The following is a 20,626-nucleotide window of genomic DNA, read 5'->3' on the forward strand; positions in this document are numbered from 1 at the left end:
TGTAATTACAGACTTAATCTAAAGGAGCTGTATGATGATGTAACATTCACATCAGCGCTACGTATATTGCAAGAAATTGCACAAAAACTATATAAAATATATATATTACAGTTGGAATTTCCCGTATCATGTCGACTTCCGTCGTTCCACACCTGAGCGTTTTGCGGCTACCAAGTAGGTACTATATGGATCCTAATTAAGTATTTCGGAACCAATTCGACTTCAAGAAAAGAGGGTACTAATTGTTAAAAGGCAATTGCTTGCTCTCCCTAAAATATGGCGAATTAACTAATAATTACTCAAAATGTCATGTGGCACATGGTGTAATAGGCAGCTCCTTACAATGTGTAAAACAAAAAACTCGGAGATTAAAGTGGCGCGAGTTTATTGCCAGTTCTTCTCTTCCGCTCTACGGCCTTGATTTGAGAACTGGTAGTAAATGTAAAATTAGAAGCATTTCAATTAAGTGTGCATTGTTTGAACGCCGCATTGGTTTTAAGTAGAGCTATACTATATGAAAAATTCTGAAGGAGGTAAAAGGACTATGTCTATGACATCTTATCTATGAATCAGAGTTGCAAATATTGCGAAAGTATAGCAGGTTCGACGGCCGGTATGCAAATTTGCGATTTATATTCTGGCCTCTTGCGACTTGCTGTGTGGGCTTTTAACTAAGTATCTATTACTCAAGAATTTGTTAAGATAAAGTTAAAATGTTACAAAGTAATTAAACGTTCGATGCGTTTCGTTCAGCGATTACTCTGAATAATTATCGGGGTTTTTTTTTCTTAGAACAGGGGGGTAAAGCGGCAGGAGGCTTATCAGATGAAAAGTGATACATTGACACTCTCAATGTCAGAAGCCTCGCACGTTGCCGCCTTTTGAAGAATTAGTTCAAATATATTTAATCAAAATCTGTCTGTCGCGGATAAATAAAAAATGTAAAAATAAAATAGCTATAAATTAGATGTTTTGTTTATTATATTACAACGGCAAAATTTAAAATATTTGACATGTTTTGTTTGTTCGGATATCATTATTAAAAGCGCTCTACAGCCTTTTGCGCAAACATGATCGATCCGTCACAAACAATGACGTGTTGGATGACATCAGCCGGGAGTAAAACCTACATTTATATTTGGCAATGGCCCTCCAACGCCGTACCTACGCAATATGCTAATTTGATACGATTAAGGGCGTAAAATAAAAAAAAACTATCCTATAACAAACCCATTAAACGTTTTAGAGTAAGAAATTAATTTTTATTCTAGTTTTGAAGTAAATACCAGCGGAGCTACATCGCCTGATTGGTCTCAGATTTCTGTAACTGTTTATTTATAGCAGGGAAGGAGGCTCTTAATGCCATGGAAACTCCCTACTCTCTAAATGACTATGATTCTAATGATTCCTTCATCGTACGTGTGGTAAATGCGAACAAAGAAGAAATGGACTTTTCATTGAGGCACAGCCGGCGTTCGAATCTACGATCCCAGGGATGAGTTGCACACTTAGCCACTAAGCCAACATTACTTTATTTCATCAGACTTTATATATGGGAAATTGTATTTAGAAAATTAGAGAGAAAGAATCTTTGTTTAATCTATAAGTATCAAAACCTGTTGTCACTTACAAATAAATAATATCCCATAAAAGAGAACAGGGCCAGAATGGAACAAGAGAAGATTTCGGAGCAGGCGTTCCCGAGCTTATACACAACTTGCACTCAAGTGCTTAAATGAGATCTTGATGAAAAGGATAAAAACGTTAGTAGCATCTGAAGATAGACCTACTCCTTCCTCATATGTGTAACATCACCTAACATATGTGTAATCCAGCACATGCCCGCATCAGTATGCGGCAGACATTCCCGCAGTCCTTGACCGCACTTGAACTTAGCCACAAACACGACACTTCTGTTTCTATTCACTTTCAAACGAAATATTTAAAATACCTCTTCAATGCATTCTTTATAATACCATTGTCCGAATTGAAATTTTCTGTTAAAGAATTTAAGTTGTATAAAAAACTATCCGTTTCACCATTCGGTAGCGTTATTTGGTTAAATAGCAACAAGAATCTCTCAAATCGAAACAGTAGTTACTGAGATATGCGCATACAAACTCCACAGATTTTATCTATACTCAATAAAGAGGAAAGATTTGTATGTAAGTATGTTTCTAAGGAATTGGCTCAAAAACTACTGGACCGATTTAAAAAAATCATTCACCATTTGAAAGCAACACAATTACTGAATTATATAGGCTATTTTAATTTCAAGAAAAAAAATAAGGATATATATTCTAAACATCACTTAAATGTAAATAAACCCCGTTGATGTCATTTAAGTATCTTTTTATCATTTTGTTTTCATCAAGTCCCGTATACAAAGGGAGCCAGTGATTCCCTATTGCTAAATTAATTATTATTTAGGTATCTCCGCATTTAATTCAGTAAAGACTTTGAGCGTTTATAATATTAGTAGGATTACAGGAACTAAAAAGAAATTCGATAGAAATTAGTACATTTGTCTGCCTTGACTAGAAACACTACATTTCTTCTCTTAGCAGTTCTAATCCATATGAAATCTACTGTATTATAAATTGACCAACAAAACTGTTACCACGCATTTATTTTTGCAGCTGAATAAGCTAATATATCAATAATGTGCACATTAAGCACTGCGCTAATACTCATATGTTTAAGACGAGTGGACAGATTTATTACATATTGCAGAAGCTATAAGACAGGCGATTTTTTCAAAGGTATTTTAGTTTATTAATATACGTAGTTGTTAATTTTACAATAAACATATTTATATATTCAGCTGGTATATTACTAAGACCTATTTCAGTAACATATTATTAATTGAAACGAATTTCTCTTACCATCTCACGTCGGACGATCAAAATACAAAGTGTATTTTTTCATTAAAAACTGCCGAGAACTTCGTTTCGCCTTAATTTTTTTACTTAGCCTACCTTTTAGTTTTAGTAGTACATATGGAAGTTTTTGCTGTGCTACCAAATAGAATCTGCTCGCTTCACAGTAAGGATAACTTACGGAATAAAACTGAATTTTTAAAAGTTGTATGTAGGTTTTCGATGGCAACATATTTTACGATTATTTTTTATTTAAGTATATACATATTATTATTTTGCGTTTTATGGTTAACTTTAAATCTTATCTGATCTGTATATATAAAATAAATACTTAATTAGATATTTTTCTATAACTACAGAATGAAATTGGTTCGAGCTGGCGCTAATATTTTTTACTAAAAAGGGTTCGCAATACACACTGTAATTTATACTTATCATAATTTTGTAAAAATATTCACCCGCTAAATTCAAAGCCACACAAGCATCCAAACATGCGCAAACAAAGCAAACATTTGAAATTATTACGCGCACAACCTGATGTATTGGGTGTAAAATTATATATTTACTGTCCTCTATTTGTCTACTACTCACCGACATTCATTACTGTATGTTAAATAACATATTACCACATGTCCAAATATAACTCCGGGTGTAACTTAAGACTACAATGTAACACTTACATTATGTGTGCTTATTGATTATCGCTTATTCTCCTTAGCCTCTGTTGGGGTATGGGGTATACTTTTGTGTCTTATCATTTATGTATTAAAAAATCTAATCTATTTATTATTTTCAAACCATATTCAGTACATTATGCTTGCATTAGCTGTTTCAAGTTAAGGCATAAACCTTTTTTACTCGAAACATAAATTATGATCATTAATAGACTTCACTACTAAATGATAAAGTCTTAATAATGTAAAGTAATTTGTTATTATTTCAACGAAAAAACTATGTACGTAATGCAATATTTACTAATTATCACGAAACACGATTAGACGTAAGTCGAAAATAATCTTCAAGGAAATGAAGCCTAACGCATGTAGGCTTTGAGGTAAACAATGGCGAATTATTTTGAGCCACATGTTTAAAGGTGGTGACTGACATTGACTATTCGCTCGATGTGAGCACGTTACAAGTCGAATATGCTGCAAGTCAGTGGCGCCGAGCAGCTCCGAGCGACGAGTGCTCCACTCGGCTGTCGCTTTTTTGGCAAATCCCTTTGAATGTTACATTATAAGTCAGTCGCCACCACCTCCACGTCCGCCATTTTGATTGCAACTGTGGATGAATTGGAGCACAGGGGAATCGCAAATATTCAGGTGTTGTGAGCATGCTCACAACGAACAAATATTGACGCGAGTAATCTAGCGAAAATTCGATGTCAGTCGCTACCTTTAAATTAAACCACAAACTCAAGGAATCAAATATTCCACAATTACAAAATTACTACAACAATTACAAACTAAAATATCCTTTCACGTAAGCAGTAGCTTAGTCATAGACAAGACTTCTCTAGAGTGGACAAGACTTCTCTAGAGTGGCCAAAAATTATACGTGGTCTATGGCAGTTTGACATCCAAAGATCTAACAACACAATGACAGCGTTTTTATAATTTATTTGCTTTTATAATTTTCTTTTTATGGCAAACTACGACAGAGCGATAACAGTATTCTCACCAGACGGTCAGCTACTCCAAGTGCAATATGCCCAAGAGGCTGTGAGGCGAGGGTCAGCGGTTGTCGGCGTACGCGGTTCGAACAGCGTGGTACTCGCAGTGGAAAAGAGGATAGTCCCAGCATTACAAGTGGAAAGAACAGAAAAGAAGATAGTGTTACTGGATGACCATATTATTCTGGGCTTCGCGGGAGTCAGAGCCGATGCAAGAGTGCTTGTTTTGAGGTTTAATGATGTTTAATGTAGAAAATAGGGACGCAGTAGTATGTATATGTGATGTACCTAAATTGTTTGCAAAGAAAATCGTCATGATACGGCATATTACCATCGTCTAATTCGATGTGATTTCCTAACATACTATAATCATAAGTCATTTAGTAATTTGTCCCTTTATTTATTTTATACAAAAGGAAAGAAAAAAAGTTTAAATTTGCAAAACAGGCAAGTTGCTCTTTAGGTATAATAGGTATAGTGGTGAACGGCGGACGTCGAGATAAGGGTGGAATTTCTAACAGTATCAGAAACAACTCTCAAATCTTAACTTATATTTTATTTTATTTATAGTTTTGTATTAAATAAATTATATATAACTTAACTTATATAATTTATTTAAGTAATACAAAACTTCAACAGATCACAAATAGAGTGTCAATCCCATCGCCTCACGGTGGAAGATTCAATAACAGTGGAATATGTATCCCGGTACATCGCCAGTATGATGCAGCAGCACACGCAGAACAATGGCAGAAGACCGTTTGGCGTTTCCTGTATTATTGCTGGGTTTGATGCCGATGGACCGCATTTGTTCCAGACGGAACCTTCGGGGACTTTCTATGAGTGGAAGGTATATGTTATGGTGGTGACTAATAAAGATTAAAAAAATCAAAATATTGTAAGACGGAATATAGTATATTTGGCTTTTACTATTAAATATACAACCATCTGAATACAAATAATGTAGAAGCAAATATTGATTCCTGGCAAAGAAGTATTTAAAGTATTTTGGGGTAAGAGAGAAGGTTTAAGTAGGAACTGAATAAATAGACCGACTTGATCTCGTCATCTCGCGAGATCCAAGTCTCGTATTTTTTTTTAGATTCTTGATGTAATTTAAATAAGTATTTTCAGTAGAAGTCATATGAAAACTTCACTCTATGTTCAACTATTAAAATAATAGACGTGTATTGTTAGCAGTTAATTAAAAGTTTATTTTAGGCCTGTTCAGCTGGAAGAGGAGAAAAGACTGTAAGAGATTACTTAGAGAAGAACTACAGTATTGAAAAAACATCAACCGACCATGGCACCATCCAGTTGGCTGTCCGCTCGTTGGTTGAGTTGCAGAGTGGAGAGAAGGAATTAGAGGTGTGTATGGTTTTCTTTTAAAAAGAACCTAAATTAATATTGATTTAAATAAACGAATATTATTAATAACTGTAATATATTTTTCGTAGTTTCGAGTTTCCTTATATTAAATTAAATTCCAACAAAATAATCATAAACTATATTTGCACAGCGGTACTAATCAATTTTGCAGGTGGCAATCTTAAAGAAGTCTTCGCCACTGGTCATGTTGACAAAACAAGCCATCCAATCATACGTCGCTGAAGCACAAAATGATAAATCTTTAAATACCTGAAATTGCGCCATCTATATTCACATTTCATTACTACAATAACACTAGTTTACACGGTATTGACGCGTAGTTGTACTATCTTATCATGACGATAGATGGTGTTACTTGTAAATAATATTTATCAAATATATATTTATTCATATTAAAACTAGTTTTATATTGCGTTTTATTGATTTGTAAAATTTATCTAATATATATTTATAGCATTTACCAAGGCCAGATAACAGGTGTATTTTAAATACACCATCAAATTTATAGATAATAATTGGAGTTTGTACTTCACTACAAATTGTATAAAACCTGGTACAACGCCAACACTTTTGACCTAAAAAGGAATTCTCAAACGAAAAAATATTTTCCGTTCCTATTTCCAATTGCCGGCGTAATATTTCAACGGTGCACCGTAGCACAGAACATCCTATTTGTACGGCTGGGTCACCGGAATGTTTTAAATAATATAGGATTTCATTTTTCCTTAATAGAATATAAGCAAAATAATTAAACGTTAGTTTAAAGAAAAACACTTTTTCACGGATGATAGTTATGTATTATTGTATTTAAACTTATAATTATTTGACCCTACATCTTTTAGTCGATACCAACTCCGGGGAAATAAATACAGATAACAAACATTTTCTGCAGCTGTAATACTTTTTGACATTTAACACCTTTGTCTTCAGTCACCGTGACCACGCACGCTGTAAAGCACGCGAAACGTCGGTTTAAATTTAAAATTATGTCCAAATAATTATAAGTTTAAATACAATAATACATAACTATAATCCGTAAAAAAGTGGTTTTCTTGATGTGTAAAAGTTATGTTAATAAAAGACAATACTATAAACGTTAGTTGCTATGTAACGAATTATTGCAATGTAACTGTTGAAGAGAGTGCCAACGTCTGGCTATGCTCTTGGAGTGTAACTCCGCCAATTAGGCGGAGATGAAAATAAAAATAGCTTATAAAACTAAGAAAGCTTCAGTGGCTCGTACACTATCAATGGACCATAAGTCTTAATTAAATTGTATATTAAAATGTATAGCAGAAAGTGTCTTCCTTTAAAGCATAAAGGTATAACGAACATTACAAGGATAATTACGGTATAAGGTCAGGGTAGTAATCATAAAAAAATTATGTTTCATTTTTCTCCTCCTGGTGGTTACAAACCATAACCTACTTATTGTCTTCGTTCTTTCTTGGATGATCTTACCTGTAACAAAATATAAAAGTTGTAGTTTGTCATCATCAAAATATTTACATTGGCTAAAGTGTTTAACGTAATTAAATCTCTGTTAGTAATATTAGTTTAGTAAGTAAATGTTTGTTTTTAAATATATTTTGTCTAGATGTAGTTTATTTTTGTGTTTATCCACCAAAGCGTACGAATTAACGCGAATAAAATTAATAATAAAAATCAATTTTCAATACGCAATTAGTGAAACTTCTGCATCTTGAGCCTAAAATAATGCTATACTACGAAGACATCTTTCGCAATTAAAATATAATGTTAAAATTTAAATAATAAAAATACAAGAGTATTTCCTCCCAACTTTTTTGATCCCTATAGAGTAGAGATTATTGAAAAAAAAAACTTTATTTCAGTTATCGCCTGGTATGTACTAATATCGGTGACCCCATAGCTGGTGTTTTCCTTGCTCGACAAATAAGACGACAATACAGCGATTAAAAAACACTGCCACAGGAACCAAACTTTTTTGATTTGTTTTAGTTATTTTTTTTTAATGGCAATAGTTATAATACGTCACCAATAAACAATTGAAGTTGATGATTTTGTAAGAACATATCTCTGTATATACATCCAATTGGCCTCAGCTCACTTACATTCACTAAGATTAATTCACCATTCAGAAATAATCTACTATGAGAGATGAATGAAGAACTGTAGTACACTTTTAGAGGAAATAACTCATTTAATTACCTTTCTTATCAAAGATATTGAACATCTTGCGAGCTTAACAATAAATCATATCAATTATAGTAATTGTAAACTGTGCATTAAGTATAATCACTTGCAGGTTGATTACTGCTATTAATTTTGAAATGATGATTGATATTTAAAGTATATCCTTTAGTTACGCAACTTTACTGACATAGCTAACTTAATTTTGTTATATATTGAAGTAGATATATTCCTTTACACGAAATAAATTTAATAACACATAAATATTTGACAACCAATATATAATTATTATTAGAGCTTTATTAATGAATCCAAAAAATTGGTCTGTTTTTCATTTCTTTCTTGTAAAAATTTAAGTTGTTTTTGTGGTCTAGTATTCTATGGCCATTTTGAAGGTAAAAGCCTCCTCCATATTTTCCATTTCTCTTTTATTTCTCTGTTGTGACCGGAGTCCATTTGGTATTATGCCCGAAAATAAATAATTCTCAATAAATACGTCGAGCACATAATTAAACCCCATTTATAAATTTATCTTCCGCATACCGCAAACGCCAAACAAAAAATGTATCGACTCTTCTTAATTATACTTATTAAATGCAATGAAACCAATTCCTCATAAACTCGTTTGAAATATTAAAAATTTCCGGTGACATGTTTCCTTTTACAACTATCTTTAAGATGATGAATCCAGTTGTAACTTTCAAAGCTTTATCTCTGTCCTTTGTTTCTCAAAAGTAGTTAATCAGGCAATTAATTTGTTATGAGTTGAACTCTTTAAAAATAAGGTGATAAAATATCACCTTATTATTAATGTAAAATATATTATTTACTACGTTTATCAAAATTTATTAAAAATGCCATGCATATCAGATGTGCGCCTTTAAGTTGGAATATATTTAATTCAAATTCATGATTAATTCGAATTTCTCGATTTACGTTGCCCAGAAATTTGAAGACATTAATGAAACGCAAAGCCTTACTAGTTATATAATAAATAAAAATACTTAAATAATAAATCCAACAATGTCACATATAAGTCGAAATCTCTTTTATGATTAAAAATGTTAAATTCGATGAATACTGTCCTTAAGCACGATATTTTTCCATACGATAAAAATAAACATATGTATGTAAAGTATATTTTATAGTTTGTAGTAAAATGTATTTACGGAAGTCATGACTCATTTTACATTTAAGGCTAGTTCTAACATTCTGACTAAAATCAAGTATCCATTTTACACGCCTGTCTGACATATTTTATATAGAACCCCCTAAAGGGGCAGTAGGCTAATCTGATGTAAGTGATTCCACCGCCCATGGATACTAAATGCTAGAGGGCTCGCGAGTCCATTGCTGGCCTTTAATAATTGTAACGCTCTTTTCTTCCGAGTGCGTTCCCATGTTGAATTGGTTCGGAAATACTTCAGTGGGCATCTGGTACGACATATTGGTGGTGCGCTCATCGTTTAATGGTCCTGTTATCAGATTGTTTCGGATTTACAATAAAACTAATGAAAAATGACTTTGTGGACATTTTCAGCAACTCCATACATATATTTCGCCTGATCGTTATTTCTGTGTTAATAATATGCTATTATTATTATTTTATTTATTTATTCCTGCATAAATTATGTATTCACAGTGTAGATTTGCGGATGCTTGGAAAACCCATGCTCCTTCTTTAATGGTTGATGATGGTTGAGTTGTGTTTTATATTGCGGACTATTCGATTGTAAGGAACTCGCATGAATCTCGTTGGCGTTGCGTCTTCTTAAGGTTTCATGTAATTTTCACACTTTCTATAACATATAGTATCTAATTGTGGTCCTTAAAATGTGTGATGTTTGAGAACAAAACTAAAACAGTTACCGTAACTAATTCAAGGATCACAGCCACGCTCGTGCCGATATTGAAGAACTATTTTAAAATTATTAGTGATGGCTAAACTGAACAAATGCTAGCGCAAATGAATTAACTTAATTAGATGTCATTTTTAAAATTTTCAGTCGAAGTCTGTGATCATTTATAAGCCCGGCAACGCACTTGCGAGCCCTCTGACAATGTGTCTGCCCGTTTACCTCGTGTTGTCTAATAGAAAATCTCGTTAAGTGGATTTAAATCATTAATTGTATAATTAAGTTTTAAAAGTAATCAGTATTAAAAATCTCAAAGGTAATCGTTATTCTAAAACGCTACACTGCTCTAGTATAAAAAATACTTGAATTAGTGAAAATAGTTCCAGTGTGAACACGCCTTAAGAGCTTCCTTTCGTCGCCTCGTCTAATGAACTCTAGGCAATAAAACAAGTACAATAGCACTTAGCAGGACGGGATTAGCGACCTGATGGACACTTCCTAGCTACGCGTTGTTTGTTTTACTCCTTTGTATACGCTGTTTTGCAAGTCAAGATAATTAATCTACTAAAGAGATAAGACAGAGAGGCCGTCAAATCAAGAGATCTGCCGGAAGGATGAAGATCAGCTCGTGAAGAACTGACTGACAACCTGACCTGATATAGTTAAAATGTATGTTATCTCTTACCGTAAAATTAAAGTCACACCCAGCTTCAAAAAGACAAAATAACTGTCACTGTACTTAAATCTCACATTCAATAAAATTACAATTATTTCCTTTTGACTCGCGTGTTATGTAAACGAGTGTTATCAATTAAATTTAATTTCTTTAGTCAACATTAATTAAAAATACAGTTAATATAGTAAATGCGAAAGTGAGATTGTTGTTGGCGTCATGCTCCGGCGCATCGGGCGATTTCTATGAGAACATTCCTCGGGTAACCTTAGTATAAGAATTGGATATTAAAGAATGCCAGTGTGAAATTGTTCGTGTCAATGGAGAGATTCAAAATTGATTGTCAAATTTAAAAAATCTCCTCGGCTAGTTCTTGTAACATGCTTTCATCAGAGGTATCCGGCCCAAACTAGGAAAACTCTGTTCTGCTTGGTAACTCAAAAAATTACTAGAAATAAACGAATTTGAACCGAGTCTCATAAAATGACATCATCAAACACAAAACTTCTATCAATGGACCACCGCATTATGTCTTGACGTTTTAAAATTATTTACGAGCTTTCAAACGAACTCAAATTACGTCAATTTAGATCGTCAACGTGGCTCCCTCCACGTCAGGAAATTTGTGCGTTTCATTGGATAATTTGTTATTGTTACATGTCAAGTCTTAAGGGAGAACAAGATTATTTTGAGTAGACTCTGAGCGCCAGATACAAATAATAATAATAAAGAAGAGAAGTGAAAATAAAATAAAAATATAATTTAATAATACAAAACACAATATTATATAATTACGAAATAGGTTAATTCTAGTTGCGTTTCCTAGCTCTATCACAATGCTCTTATATATCCATGTATAATAATACGAATCCCGCTTATAACCCTCATATCATCCCTCCGATTTCTGTATGTTTTGTGATAATTTCTAATAGGCAAATAGGTGATACCTAAAATACTTTTTTGATAATCTAGGATTAACCTTCTGTTCCTCGACACCATCGACTTTTTGAATTTAAGAACGACCTCTCGATGTTATTCTTCACAGACAGACGGACAGTCGCATGCTGAAGCCACTTTGTGAGATTTTATTTGCAAAATAGGCCATGTGCAAAAAAATCCTCATTACGGATGCAGAATGTAATCATGGCTTTTGAATCAATTATCGATTTTACAACAGAGCATATGTGTTTGTTTGTTTTAATTTTCTCCTTTGATAGATTACTTAGGTATGTTCTAATATAATTGGTATTGTGTATGTGTGTTAAATTTGTGATGCCATGATTTCTAGTATTTTGTTCGGCATACACATTGTTTTAGTAGGTACGTATAAATAAATACACTACTTGCTTTAACGTTATTTGGAAAAGCAAATATATATTTTTATGGTTTGTCATATGTGCGTTTTTTATGTTTTAAATACATAATATAGTGGGTTTCTATAATAAGAGCTGTCTTTAGACAAAACCAACTTATATACAGAAAATAATGGGTATGTTTATATAAAATATACCAGTTTTTTAACCACATTTCACACCTACTTCCGTATTACCAATTCTTTTGTTTGAAGATAACGGCTGAACTGATAACGTGCTTTATTGCGTTATCAGGAACTGTGTTAAGGTGTTAAGTTCCGCCAATAGTGTTATCGGGGTTCAGATTGTGGACTCATCAGCAGACATACCTACAAGGTTTCTTGCCTTAAAATCTAAAGAACAGTCCTATCCTTATAGCTACAGATTATATTGTTATATATGTAGATATTACCCATTGGTTTAATCAACACTGAAAACAGCGGTTAAACAATTAACGACAGGCAATAATTTATATTCAGTAAAAAGAATTCAATAAAAGTTTTATTAAGACATTTTAAATTTATATATAATATGTTGCACTGGTTCGAAAAGACAATAGTAACTGCAAGTCATACTTTTTTTTATATAATAGGGGGCAAACGAGCCTGCGGGACGCCCAAAAAAGCAGTTATCACAGCCCATAGACAGCCATTTTTAGTGAGTGCGTTGCCGGGAGGAGTACGCACTTGGAGAAGATCAACACTTGACAGTCAAACTAGACCTCACCCCCATCATTTAATAAAATTAAAACCTATCTAAAAACGTACCAATTCTTTAAAAGTCCGGCAATGCACTTGAGCGCCCTTTAACTTTGAGAGTGTCCATGGGCAACGGTATCACATAACATCAGGTGAGCCTTCTTCCCGTTTGTCTGCTATTACATAAAATAAAATGCAGTTTCATCGTCAACAAATATATTATTCGACTGGACACCCAAAATATAATGAATAATATATACATAATGTAGAGCAAATTTTCGCAACACTTACATAATATACGTAATTGTAAATTAACTTTCGTTGTCCGCTAACGAACGTTCGCGCACGTGCCATTAATATGTATAAGACATTAAACTCTAAGTGCGGTTTGATATCACTTTAATGTGAACACAAAATATGTAGAATTTTGATTCCACATACACGATAGTACTCATATTGTACTTATTTAATTTTTGTGTATCTATGTAGAAAGAGAAAGACGTTTTTGTTTTGTTTTTTTTATTAATGTTATTTATTTGAATGATACAAACACTGAATTTTTTATAAGACAAGAATCAAACGAGGAGCAATTTCAATAAAGTGCTAACCGGCGCCCATGGTCTGTTTCGCTCTTAAATAGCTTTATAAAAGTTATTGGCAAATATCATTTATTTTTATTGTAAGTCGGCAGAACAGCTTCGAATATTTTTTGGTAAACACACAACTCAGGATTTTATTTGCTTAAACAACAAACGTTTTCCTCTATAGATTATATCGGACAAAGGTGTGAGTGATTTCTGTAAAATTGTAATAAGCGGGTTTGACCCCGAGCCAATACAATTGAGACGTTAGATTGTGGTACAAGTAAATTGGAGGCAATATTTATTCAATTATTTTTTACATTTAGGTTTTTTTTTTCTAAAGAACAGGAGGCTCGCCTGATGCTAAGCGATACTGACGTCCATACACACTCCCAATGCCAGAAGGCTCGCGAGTGAGTTGCCGGCTTTAGGAATTGGTACGCAAGGAGCGTAGTAGTCTTCAAGAACATTAAGCCGAATTGGTTCGGAAATATTTTAGTGGGCAGCTGGTTCCACATAGAATGATTAGAAAATTCGTTGAACGTATCTTTCACTTACTTGTCTGACGGAACATACTGCGACTTAATTGAATATCGATATTAAATCTGTCTAGAGATTCAATTAACTTTCTGATTTCAACTAATTTACTGCCACATATATATCACCCTAAGAAACACAATTACTTGTAAATTTTTGGAAGCAGAAAAAATCTTGGTTATACCTAAGTTATTGTAAATAAATCTCATTCTCCCAGATTACATTGAAAACCTTCTAAAAGCTTACAGTTAATTTTGTAGATTAAAATTTAAACGCTTTAATTTATATTTTGCACCAAACTTAGACATGGACAATGATAACAACGTGGGCGGTCACTTATCAACGATTTGAAACCAGTTTCCAACCGATTGATATTGGATTTCGCAAAATATAAATTCTAGGCTAATGTGTAAAAAAATGTATAACATTTAGATATTTGTGATGTTATAAATTTAAATTAAATCATTGAATTAAGAGTACATTATACTGTACCAAGTGAGTTTGCAAAAGGCTTAACCATCTTGTTATCAGTTATTTACTAAGGCCCTTTAATCTTATCTGCTGACTTTATGCTCTCGTGATTATGATGCCAGCCATTATTTAAATTCAAGGTACTTACTAGACTATTAATTATTGATATAAATTAACTTAAACATTTAAAGTACAAACATTTATAAAACAAAAGATGTTTTTTTTTTCATAAATTGTCTGTACAAAGACACAATTCAACACTACGGTCTAGCCTAACATGAGGGTAATAAGTAATTAATAAAGTAATAGATAGAATCGTATTTAAAGGCCAGCAACGCACTTGTCAGTCGTCTGAGTGGTAGTATCACTTGACATTAGCTGAGCCTCCTGTCGGTTTGACTCCCTTTACGAGTAGATATAAGAAAAAGGAAGGAATCCGCGATATACAAAAAACAGCAACCTGCAATTAAAATTAAAGCTGACACTACCTATACACACATTGTGTTTGATATGGATATTGTGACACATGAGATATTTTTTCACTTAAGCAGTTAATCACAATACTTATTATAAAAAGATATAGAACAAATGGGCAAACGAGCAGGAGCCTCACAAGAGTGCTCGCAAATGCGTTGCCGGTTTTAAGAATTGGTACGCGCTGTTGAAGTACCCTCAAATATTAAGATCAAAACAGTAGATTGCACAGATTTAATTTTCAGTAATTACATCTTCAAAGTACATTTAGAACAACAGAATACTTATGTAACAAGTTGTTGGCAAATACGAGAGCAAACAGTGCACGTAAAACAAAAAACAAAGTAAACAGATCTCTTTGTTTGGAACAAGGTATAAAACAAAGCGGCTGCGCAAACGCTTCAATGGCGTAGGGTAAAAATAATACAAAAGCACAAGGAAATCACTGCAATTGTCAGCAAAATTTAATGCGCAGAAGTTATATTTATTACTATAAAGTGCCTTGTGACCGAGCTGCGCAGATTTACATAATTTATCAAAGGATAGCGCATGCGATTTGGAAGATATTTATTTACTTACCACTTAGTTGCAAAAGTCAGTTTATAATTTAATAATGAGGGCAGCAGGGTTATCGTTTTTAAACAATATCTTACTACTACTCAAAGCACAAAAGCGCCATCTTATGAAACCAGTTCGTGCTACTATCATGTCTTATAGAAGCCAGAATTTCCTTTTTTCCATGTATATGATATGGATGCCAAACATGGAGTTTTAATAAGACTCTAATATCGGTTGAAAACTAAAGACAAAGTTAAAAACTATGTAATACAAAACATAATAGATGAAACACATTCAAAATAGGTTAAAGGGGAAATGGGCCATGGACTTATGAGTCAAAAAGACCCTTACTTGGAATGGTACAGTGGGGAAAAAAAGACGCCCACCAGACACCTTGAACCATGAAAAAAAAGGGATAGCATTGGAAAATGTTAGCGAGGATGACAAGTGGAAGAGTTCGGTGTGGTTAAAATTAATAAAATCTTTGATTATGTACTCGAATAAAGGCATTTTTTGTATAATTTCTTCCCGGATATAACAAACCGCTGTCTCCTATGCCTCGCACCAAGTGATTGCAAGAACATCGTCAGTGTACCGTGACGTCCACTTTCTCAGCTGAATCGCGTGCACCAATACGTTATCTCACTCTAACATTACAATATCACAATGAACTTTACGAGTTTTCAGTCACTTTCGCGCATCGCGTTTTCAACTTTCATTTATATCACATATAGTAATTACAAATAAATTCCTCAGAAAAAAGTGAAGATAATTCTTGTTCTTAATTCTATTTATATAATTCATTATTATAGTGACTAAACAAACTGGTCCATAGCTGGAATAATCCTAAAACAGTTACATATATTAAATTGCTCATCATCAAAAATCATGTTCTATATAGATTTCCGTAATATGTGTATTGAATCATGAAATGAATTCAAAGTGTCAAAAATTGGCAATGTTTGGATATCTTTTTCTATCGAGCGAAGTTATTTAATCAATCACCCAATCAATCAATCAAAATTTATTTATTCAGTTTAGATGCGACTTAAGGCATGCTTATGAATGTCAAAAACGTTTACAAAATTCGCGAAAGAGCAAAACTACGCCATTTAAGACGTGTATCGATCTTTTATCGATTCTTTTATCGTTAATACTTAAATAAATAAATATAAAAATTTATCATAATTAAATGAAAAGCAGGGCAACTGGTTTATTTCTTTATCTCTCTCTTGAAATAGGCGGTAAAATAGGTTGGGTAGGTATACGTACAATACACTGTGAGAATATATATTAAGTAAATATTACTGTTTACGAAGATATGTATTGAAATGAAATGAAATCTTGACCAAATGTAAACTGTAATATATGTGTTTATATAAGTGTATTCAAGAAGCTTTATCAATAAGCTTTACATTTAAACTGTAAAATCTAGACAATTTTATGTTTCGTTATAAGACCATATTTAGTGCTGAACTGGGATCTCTTTTGGGAGTTTTGTAACAAAAACAATTCCTCCTAACGATACCGGCCAACTGTCTCTAGTCTCCTATAATAAATGCGATACATCAAATAATGGCATCTGGCCCAACGCCCAATACGTCTCGCGTTGGGGAAGGTCAGTGACCGAATGGGCGCTTTTTGCGCGAGCGCATGTCACGATCGAGGTCATTGACCGATAAGCTCAATCGATATCGGAGATACATAATTTATGTTTTGAACTTAAGATGTGGGCGTCAACTGATTTTATCTCGGGCGCCAAATTAAAATTGTCGATCGTTGATCTTTGATTTAAATACATATACAGTTTTATAAGTATAATTCGCAGGTCTGGATTTATTACATTTTTTTATTTCACGAAACATAAAACTTTAAACTCAAATTGAAATATAAAAATCAAGTATCATTTATCGATTGTTAAATTAAAAAAAATATACGACCAATTAAAGACACGTACCCACAAGCTCGTAAAACGTACAGAAACGTATTTATTTAATAAAGTAATCAGAAAACCGGTTAAAGTGCAATTTTAACTGTAACATTTAATACAACATGAATGAAATGTTCTTACGTTTACTTAACCTTGATACTTTATTTTAATATTTCTCTCTCATAAATGCTTTTAATCATTATAAATAATGCATTATTATTGTATGGGGATTGGATGAACCTTTTTTAAAAAAAATACCTGTTAATAATATTTATTGTTTTTTCATTTACAATTTTGGTTTTTTTATCTGCTTGTGTGCATGGAGAGTGTAATGTGTAACTTCATGTTATATCTCAGTAGTATCCACTCCTCCACTTCTGGGTTCTGGGTCTCACATTTATTCGTCTTTTTACATAGTGTTCTGTAAAGCGGGTAGATATTATGCAGCCTATTTTAATATATTATAAATATAGTCTGCTTGCATATTTCGTCAGGCAAAGTCTAACCGACGCCAATATGCCTATTTCTATTTGGACTTACGATTAATATATGTATGTATAAGTTATCGTTACCTAACTACGTCTGTCCGTAAGTAATACATGGGAACTCAGCATAAATTCTACTATTCCAGTATGGTCGTAGAATGTGACTCTCTCGCCATACGAGACAATCCATCGAACTAATATCAATTAGATCGGAACGCTTACAAATGCTATATTTTTTGTTTTCTCGTTAATTACTCGACGACAGTGATACACTTTTTATTTTTTTATTTATTTAACGATTCGATGTCTTGATCAATGCATAAGGCAATAGTGAACCCAAAAGGCCTTTAGACCAATTCAAGAATTGGATTTCATTAGGACCTTAAAGTGAGTGTCCATGGGCGGCGGTATCACTTAACATCAGGTGAGCCTCCCCCGTTTGCCCCCTGTTCTATAAAAAAAACTGAAGCCTAGGAACAAAGGCTCCATCATAAGCGCAATAATGAATCTGAAATATTTACGTCCATATATTAATATAAATAATAGATGGATAAATGAGACATAATATCACTAATATTTTGTGTGAATATTTTAATATTAATACTTTAGAATCTCGACGAAAACAATAGATTTATTGCTACTACATGACATTATCTCAAACAAAATTAATTGCAGCTCCCTTCTAGAAAAGTTGCCCTTCTTTGTTCCTGCCTACAAGACTCGTAATCATGCTTTGTTTCATGTTCCTCACATCAACACTAACTATGCAAAAACCTCAGTGTTCGTGCAGGACAGGACCTACAATGACCACAGTGGTCATTGTACGTCCTGTCATAAGCCTTGACTTCTTTAGGCTATCGCGGAATGTGGTTAGAAGAGTTTATTAATTATCCATAGCTCAAAATCACCTGCATCATGAGCACACCCTCACCTACATACCCTCACTTTTACACCATCACACAAAACAGCAAAATTTGGCTTAGTTAAATGTATTGAATACTTTTTGTTTGTTTGTTCCGTTTTAAAAATCTTTGAACCTTTTAATGTACATATTCCAACATCATACATTTCACTAAAAAAGGTCTTTGGCTATAGTTTCAGTGTTTTTGTTTGTATATATAATTTATGTTAGCTGTAGGATTACTAAATAAAGAAATAAATAAATATGCACAGTAAACCTTTGATCATTTTGCAGTGTGTCAATTGTCACTGTTCACATTCTATTCAAGCTAATGCTCTTTAAGCCAAAACAAAGGTAACGGTACAAAGCCCTGTTTTAACCTCCCATGGCTCATTGTCAGTCCGCTCAGCGCTCGTCTTACCTGCGAACAAAGATAAGTAGAGTAAAAAAGTGCTCAGTAAGAATCCTGTTTATTGCCACACTATATAGAATATTAGTCTTAGAGAAAAAAATAGAAATGGAAAAATATCCATTTTACCCTAAATACTAGACCACTAAAAACTAAATTTTATACAAGTTATTCAAACACAACTTATCAAAATTATTAATATCGAATTACTTTTTATAATTGTTGATAATAATGTCTATCTAGTAGAGAAAAATCTGCCACAGCCGTACCATCCACGTTCTTTTTTTTATGTAATTATTTAAAACATCTTCTTCTGATGCCAGTTTATTTCTAAAGGTTGGTTAGGCTGTTAACAAGTTTATTTGCCGGGTACGTTGCGCTAGTTTTATGTTTTTTTTATTTTTAACTTTATTTTTATTGTAAAGATGTATCTGTTTTGTTTCCAAATAAATAAATAAATAGTCTAAAAAAGTCTTTATGACTTTTCTTTAGACCCGTAATATGGCCATTGGCCAGTGACATGTTCATGACAGCCTACAGTTAGCTAAACCGTGGAGGTGACAAGAATACTAATAGAAACTGTTTATTACTGTTACTTGTTATATTTTTTTAGAATCCTGAGAGATATTCTCAACTACTTTATATTACAAAATATATTTATTCGTCGAGGTTTGCCACATCATACATAAATATATCTACAGTATATGTAACAAACTATATTTTCTAAGCTATGACAATTTTGGTAATTTTGGTTACCAAATTTTTTTTAAAACACATGTATTTTTTTCCTATTTATGAGCAAAGCAGCGGATGAGGTAAGAGATAGGCACTTAACAATACTTTCTTTAAATTTGATCAGCCCTTTACTGGAAAAATCCAGCTCCAAGAAAAAAGTTTAATTTGTATTTAACGCGAAGAATTCGAATGAGATCCCTGAACACCTGGTTGCTTTTTGCAGGCGAAATTTGGAAAATTCTGCCGATTTTATTCCTAGGGAAGAAAGAAGAAGAAGAAGAAGGAACGACAAAATTAAAGTCCTATATAATATTATGTAAGTCAACCTGTAATGATTATTCAGAACGGGATCCTAGTTAGCTTCAGATGTGACTTGACTTAAGTGCTCATCGTCTCCCAGAAGCCTTCGAAGACATAAGTCACGCATGACTGGCCACAAACAATGTAGCAGGTGTAGCAGACACTTGTTACTTGTTAGATAATGGGTGGTTATTGAAGCGACACCGATTAATTAACTGCTAGGAATTTCTCCTAATTGGTATCACTGCCATCTAGATGTTTTAATCACGAATAGCACGCATGATAGCACTTACACCTTTTATATATATGTTGTAGCTTTTTCTATAGAAATTAAAGATTTAACGTTCAAATACCAAAGTAAGAATGTTCATAGTATGCTTCTGTTTAAAGCAACGATGTCTTAGACATAAAGATAAGTGATAATGCCCGAAGCCTCGCGTTGCCGGCATTGAGTACGTTATTAAAAGTGATATTAAATTTTTAAAAGTATCGTCGAGTTATTTTTTTTATTAAAGTTATAAAAATCGTATCTTTGTAAAATTGTATTGTTTTTT

At 33.0% G+C, this 20,626-nt stretch overlaps 2 protein-coding genes across 5 annotated transcripts in view; one reads left to right on the top strand and one right to left on the bottom strand.

Annotated features, from left to right (window-relative positions):
* LOC110999013 (dystonin) overlaps window positions 1–20,626 on the bottom strand; it is a 215,954-nt gene that overhangs the window by 166,696 nt on the left and 28,632 nt on the right. The gene's annotated exons all lie outside the window — the stretch shown is intronic.
* On the top strand, window positions 4,499–6,253 carry LOC110999016 (proteasome subunit alpha type-7-1-like; the record flags this gene model as incomplete). The annotated part of the gene is made up of 4 exons (XM_022267891.2): window positions 4,499–4,782; window positions 5,191–5,401; window positions 5,773–5,919; window positions 6,092–6,253. Coding segments are annotated over 4 exons (744 nt in total), but the record flags the coding sequence as incomplete, so codon positions are not given.

Source organism: Pieris rapae, chromosome 20, assembly GCF_905147795.1.
Source record: "Pieris rapae chromosome 20, ilPieRapa1.1, whole genome shotgun sequence".
Classification (NCBI taxonomy): domain Eukaryota; kingdom Metazoa; phylum Arthropoda; class Insecta; order Lepidoptera; family Pieridae; genus Pieris; species Pieris rapae.